At 28.0% G+C, this 6917-nt stretch overlaps 5 protein-coding genes across 5 annotated transcripts; 2 read left to right on the top strand and 3 right to left on the bottom strand.

Annotated features, from left to right (window-relative positions):
- Nucleotides 1-699: 699 nt before the first annotated feature.
- Chro.80172 (WD repeat-containing protein 3) lies at nt 700-2559 on the top strand. The annotated part of the gene is made up of 1 exon (XM_660685.1): nt 700-2559. One exon carries the CDS (start codon nt 700-702, stop codon nt 2557-2559), a length of 1860 nt encoding a protein of 619 aa, XP_665777.1.
- A 1366-nt stretch (nt 2560-3925) lies between these two features.
- Nucleotides 3926-5179, top strand: Chro.80171 (hypothetical protein). The annotated part of the gene is made up of 1 exon (XM_660684.1): nt 3926-5179. One exon carries the CDS (start codon nt 3926-3928, stop codon nt 5177-5179), a length of 1254 nt encoding a protein of 417 aa, XP_665776.1.
- A 124-nt stretch (nt 5180-5303) lies between these two features.
- On the bottom strand, nt 5304-5570 carry Chro.80170 (hypothetical protein). Its single annotated transcript, XM_660683.1, has 1 exon — nt 5304-5570. The coding sequence occupies one exon, from the start codon at nt 5568-5570 to the stop codon at nt 5304-5306; it is 267 nt and encodes an 88-aa protein (XP_665775.1).
- Nucleotides 5571-5747: 177 nt separating this feature from the next.
- On the bottom strand, nt 5748-5951 carry Chro.80169 (hypothetical protein). The annotated part of the gene is made up of 1 exon (XM_660682.1): nt 5748-5951. The coding sequence occupies one exon, from the start codon at nt 5949-5951 to the stop codon at nt 5748-5750; it is 204 nt and encodes a 67-aa protein (XP_665774.1).
- A 424-nt stretch (nt 5952-6375) lies between these two features.
- On the bottom strand, nt 6376-6759 carry Chro.80168 (hypothetical protein). Its single annotated transcript, XM_660681.1, has 1 exon — nt 6376-6759. One exon carries the CDS (start codon nt 6757-6759, stop codon nt 6376-6378), a length of 384 nt encoding a protein of 127 aa, XP_665773.1.
- Nucleotides 6760-6917: the final 158 nt, after the last annotated feature.

The raw sequence follows: 6917 nt of genomic DNA, 5'->3' as shown, positions 1-6917 counted from the left end.
GAGATTATAGCGGTAGGATACTCAGATGGTAGTGTGAGGGTATGGAATATTTCTTTAAAATCTGTTATTCATACTTTTCATGGCCATGGAAAGAATATTACAGCATTGAAATTTTGTAGAAGTGGAAATTATTTATCATGTGGTAGTTTTGACACTGAAGTTACATTATGGGATACATTTTCTGGAAAGGGACTTTTTAGGTATTCTGGCCATCTAAATGAAATTACTGATATTGAGTTTGTTCACAAAACTAAGCTTTGGACAAAAGAAGATAGCGAATTAAATCAAAACAAAACAGGTAATAATAATAAAGGGAATGCAAACTATGATTCAAGGTTTAAAATTATTTTGGAAGATACTCCACACATCTTGATTACATCAAGTAAAGATTGTACAATTAAGATTTGGAGTATTCAAAATCAAATTTGTCTTCAGACCCTAACAAAGCATAAAGGAGAAATTTATAGTATATTATTGAATCCTTTATGTAATCGACTATTCACAGCAGGATCAAGTGGAGAGATATCAATATATAGACTTACCCATCATGTAACTGGTCTTGAAAAAGATTTATTATTTCCAAATGATCAAGCTGTGGAAAATTGTCCACTTTTTAAGGAAAATACTGAAAAAGAATCTAAATTGGCAGTTTACTATGGTGGAATACCAAGATTTCAAGGTGGAAAATCTTCAAAAGTTATGAAGTTACTTTCAAAATGGTCAGATTATTATGATAGTAATCAAATCGAACTAGTGGATGACTTTTATGGAACTATTTTTGCCTTTACAAATTCAAATTCGATTGAGTCTTTTTCATACTTTGATTCAGATAAAATCAGTCAAAGAATTAAAAAACTTAATAAGAAGCTAAATAGAGACTCCAATGTTGAATCTAATGAGTCTAATATTTTTGCTGGAAGCTACGAAACTCTTTCACTTGGTAAGAGACTATTGATTCCAGAAGAAGAAATGATTGGAACTCGTCTTTTGGGTATTGATTTTGATCCCACTAGTAATACATTTATTGCTGGATTAGGGAACAACTCACTAAGATACATTTCTCTGAGTGAAAGTTTTATTAATGAAATTGTATCCAAAGAAAAGTCTAAAGATAATGATTCAAGCTTTCAAAATGATGAATCAGGTTCTTATGCTCAAGCAAGTGCTTGTAATGTACTTAGAAGGATTGAAAATGAGGGACATAGAGGAATACCTAGGGCTATCGATATTTCTCAAGATGATAAGTTTATTGCAACCTTTGGTGATGATACAATTAAAATTTGGAATATGAAAGGCTTTGGATGTGTAAGAACAATGATTGCTGAGAATCCTGTCTGTGGATTTATTGTTCCTGGAGGTGATTATACAATATCAGGAACAAAACAAGGGAGTATACAGTTACATGATATTTCTAATTGTAAGTTAATCCAATCTTTGGATAATTCACACGAAAATGCAATCCAATCTTTAGCATTATGTCCTGATAATACAAGTTTTGTATCAGTTGCACAAGACAAATCCTTGAATCTATATAACTTTGGCCTTGAGGAAGACTCTGATGGTGATGAGGGGCAGGTAACCATTAAATTAAGCAAGACTTTACCACTTTTAGAAGAAGGTCTAGCAATCAAATTTACTCCAAATGGTAAATATCTTGTTGTATCTTTATTAGACAATACTGTTTTAGTATTATATGCAGATACTTTAAAGCAGTTTTTGGTCTTATATGGTCATTCATTACCAGTTGCATGTCTGGATGTTTCTCATGATAATACGATTGTAGCAACTGGTAGTGCTGACAAAACGATCAAAATTTGGGGTTTGGATTTTGGTAATATTCAGAGATCATTTCATGCTCACAATGAATGTGTAACTCAAGTTTGTTTCATTAGAGATACTCATTACCTTGTAAGTACTGCAAGAGATGGATCATTGAAGCTATGGGATACAGATAAGGGGGAACTGATTACGATTTTACACCAAAAATCTACTTATGGTCAAGTTCCAATACTTTGCTTGGGTTTAACTTTTGATGGTGATCGTATTATTTGTGGATTCTTGGATAGAACTATCAGAGTTTGGTTTAGAACTGACCAGCAGCTATTTCTTGAAGAAGAAAGAGAAAAAGAACAGGAAGAACAGCTTGAAAGAGAAATCCTTCAGGGGAATACAAATGATTATGCAGAAAATTTTGCCTCAGTTTCAGTTATGTCTCGTCCAACACGTAAAACATTTGAATCTTTGAAATCAACAGAAAGGCTCATGGAAGTTATCGACATTGCTTATAATTATTATATTGACTTATTCAAATATAACCTTGCTATAAATGAAATTAAGAAAGAGGACAAGTCACAAAGTTCTAACAATATCCCTCCTCCTCCTTCTCCTTTAGAAATTGGTGAATATTCAGTTCAGGAGTACGTTCTATTATCAATTCAGAAGATATCATCCAATTTACTTTCAGAAGTTGNTTGGTCTCTTCCTTTACTTTATGCTGAAAAACTATTAATTTGGGTAGAATTCTGGGCTCAAGTTAAATGTATGATCATTCAATATTAAATTTAAAACAATTAACGGAAAACCCTATTAATAATAAGAATTTGTCATTTTATGGACTGGAGCCATTAACTAGAACAGTTTTATGTCTAGTACAAACTCATTTCATACACTGGATTTCTTCTATTAACACTATTTCTCCTATTATTGGCCAAAATAATTCCGCAGGTGGTTATCTTAATGTTTGGACAAAGTCATCTGATCCTAGAAATGATAGAATTCCTCAATATAACATTCGTTCTGTTCTTTCTAACCTGAAGATATATATTCATCATTTACTTAAGAATCAAATGGAAATTGTATCTTTAAACAATGGCATATTAAAGATTCTTGAGCAAGATGCTGCTAGTAACTCCTCAGTTAAGCCAATTACTTTTGATGAAATTACTGAACAAAGAAAAAACAAGCAAAGTAAAAAGAGACGTACAAGTAATTAAAAGATTTTGATTCGAGTCATTTACTTCTTTTCTAATGTATTCTAGCCTATACTTTCAAATTATTTCTACATATTGTATACAAAATAAATATATATTTAGTTTAAATATATTAGTTTAACAAGTATTCACAGAATTTAAATTCCATTTCTTTACTTAATATTACTTCTGCTATTTATTCTTTAAGTGATCACTAGTGAATTTTCCTATTTATCAGTTTTCATGTTGGTAACTTTCTACTCACAAACTTGTACTAGCAAAATTGGTATTAGTTTTTCTAAAAAGCTAATATTAAATTAAATTCCAATAATATATTCGAAATTTTTCTTCTATTTTTTAGCAATGCATGCATGCGCATATACATGCATTGCTTTTGAGATTGCCATTTTTATTTCAATACCGGTGTTTGCATTAAATTATCAATAACAATTTGTCCACATGAAATTAATTATACACGTAATTGAATATTAAAAAAAAATTAATAATTTTAATTACACGTAAATCTATTAAATTTAAATATTATTATTATTTATTATTTTGGTAAAAAGAAAAATATGCATGGCAAATAATATAACAGTTAAAGGAAAAGAATATTGAATTCTTAGCTTAGGTATAAAGAGGAGAGGATAAAAAAGGTGAACTTGGAGCAAAGTGAGATTAAGAGTTAATAGTTGTATACAAAGAAAAAATATATATATATATATATATATATATATATATATATATTTATCAATTATTATTGGATAATAAAATTTTAATGTGAGAAGCGCCTAAGGTCATTTTTCCTTCTTTTTTAATTAGATAAGTATTTAAAGTAAAAATTAATTGGCTTAAATACTCCTAAACCATTAACTGTGAATATTGAAAAAATTAGAGTAAGAAGATCTGCAAANAATCACTCTGTNCTGGATAAAAGCACAGTTGTGAAGTTAAAAATGGAAAAGGGTAAAGAAAATCAAACATTTCAATTCAAAAAAGCATTATCATTAATACTTTATGGCCTTGTATCAGTAACTTTGGTTTTTTTCAATAAAAGAATATTTATTGGGAGTTTTAGTTATCCACTATTTACAACATGNATACAACAAGTATGTGGAATGATATTCTATTTAATAGCATATGCAACCTTGAATTTATTTGGGATTCATAATTTGGTTTCAAAACCATCAATTGAATACGAAAAGGCTAAAGACTGTTTTCCTATGTCTTTATCTTGCACAATATTTATATTGTTATCCAATCTTTGCTTGAAATATGTTCCAATGTCATCATATGCAATTACAAGGTCTTTGACACTATTCTTTAATATAATCTTTTCAATTTTTATATTAAAGCAGCAAATTTCAACTATATGTATTTTTGGATGTGGAATTGTTATATTGGGATTTATTATTGGTTCTCTTGATTCATCTACTTTAGGATTCTATGGAATATTATCAGGAACTACTTCTTCTTTATTTCAATCAATATATACTGTTCAAATAAAGAGTGTTTCAAAGAAAATAAATGATGAATCCCAAGTTTACTGGTATAATGCTCTTACTACTTCATTTTTAGCAGCTATTCCAATCTTTATATTTGGTGAACACAATGCATTCATTGAGTTATATACTTTAGATTTTGGAGAATTTATAATTAAATTTGGTCCTATTTTAATTAGTGGTATATTGAATTTCTTCCTTGGGATAATTATAATATGGTGTATTCATACTACATCTCCTATAGCTTATAATCTAACAGGCTATGTTAAATCTGGAGCTCAAACTTTAATTGGAGTTTTATTAAATAACGAAGAGCTTAAATTTTCAACTATTTTGGGATTGGTTATGACAATAGGAGGATCTGCTATTTATTCTTTTTCAAATCTTTTCAAATTTATTCCAAATAAAAATATTGATTTGAATGAAAGCTTTAATATAACCTTTGGACACCAGCTACAACAACAAGAACCTATTCAACAAGAAAATTATTATGACCATGATTCTACAATATCAGGGTCATCTTCTTTAGAATATGATAGTGAGAAAAAACCTGAAATGAATGATAATTTCTATGATAATGAGCATCTCAACTCTTCAAACAATTATGATCAATTAATTAAGAATAGCAAATACAGAAAGGTATCTCAAATCGGATCATTGGATGAAAATCTAATAAATTATTCTAAATCTAATGGAGAAATTCAGTAAAGCTTTTAAATTACCGTCTATATTATTAATATATTTTCAGTATTATCAACTATATATTAATCGTCTTCTTTTTTTTTAAATTCTTATCATATCGTAGATCTAAATTCAAAGAATTTTTATTTCATTAATCCTTTTTATACCATCTTTTCATTATCTCAGAATAATTACAAGAGACTAATGGCTTTCCTAACTTATGCCTACATTTGTTTTCAATTGTACATAACAAAAGAAGAAGTTCTCTCTTTGAGTTTGCAGTGGAAATAGCGTTATCAAAATCTTTTACTCCTTCTGAAAATGTATCTTCTATTTGAGTAAATTTACATTGATCTGGAATATTTCTAATAAAATCTTTTGCAGATTCAAGACTAGCCTCACTTGGATGATCTTCCATTGAAGTTATACAGGAATACAACTAGAATAATAAAAAAAAGTTTTGAAGTATTTATATATTTATTTATATTTTTGTGTAAATATTATTAAAAATTAACAAGAACAAAAGAGAAAAGATAATTTATATTTTTCTAAAAATTATCTCTTTAATTATTCAGATTCTCTCACCAATTTTTTTTTAATAATATTTCTCAGAACTTACCAACATCCACTGTGCTTCACATGAATTTTTTGGATAATTTGATTTTCTGCAAAATTCTATCTCATTTTCATTGGAATCATTATCTTTATCTTCAATTTCTGATTCTAAAGAGGTTTCTTTCCTCCATCGAATTTGCGATATACCTCTTCTTCCTTTAATAAAATTCCTAATAAAATTCATGAATCACATGTATTGCTATTTTATTATTACTATTACCCTTTTTTTTTTTAATTTTTTCTTTAATAAATTATAGTCAAAAGATCATGACCTGAAATGGCGCCAAAGTTATAATTTCAATTTGTTTTGTAAATATTTAAATTACAGAATTTGTTAGAGTTATAATTAATGAGATCATAATTTTAGCAAATGGTATGAATATTCAGCTGTAATAGTTTTAATTTAAGCTTATCATTAAAATCTTTCTTTTTTTCATTTCTTGTTTATTATCTAATAGTTAAAAAAAACTGTTGCAGTATTAGTTTTTTATTTACTTAATATAAAACTATTATTTATCACTATTTACTAACACTAATTATTCTATTCTTTAATAATTATATATTCAATATAATTTTGCGCAAAATATCGGAGCATTACATTATATACTTTATAACTTTTTTGAAATATCGCAATAATGAGGTGAATTTTTAGTTAAAGTTTCAAAGTCATCTTTATGTACAACCCAAGCAACCAGAACAGAAATATCATCTTCTTTACCCCCAGAAAAAGATTGACTTTCAAAAAGAGAGTTTTTACCACCACTATAAAATCTTTTCGCCTGATTTGCAAAAGGAGTTTTGGAAAATGGATCAAGTGATTTGTAATATGCTGATAAAGCAATTGATTTTGCTATTACCATTGGAGTAGTAGTATAATCTAGACAGTTATAAAAAAGTTTTGATTCAATAGGAGAAAATGATAAACCAGAAATGCTGGTAATTTCAAAATCAAATAAATTATCAAAAAGACCATCAGTGCCAAGAATAACCATATCACCTTCTTTTAATGGAACTTCCTAATAATTGGGATAACTCAGGATCATCACAAGCTAACTGCATTGAATATTTATCATCCATAATATTTGAATCTTCTTTGTTTTTTTTTTCAATCTTTGCAAGTCTTACAATATCATGAAAACCATTTTCAATT

The sequence above is a fragment of the Cryptosporidium hominis genome (assembly GCF_000006425.1).
Source record: "Cryptosporidium hominis TU502 chromosome 8 CHRO018073, whole genome shotgun sequence".
NCBI lineage: Eukaryota > Apicomplexa > Conoidasida > Eucoccidiorida > Cryptosporidiidae > Cryptosporidium > Cryptosporidium hominis.
This window is presented reverse-complemented; position numbering and strand designations above follow the sequence as displayed.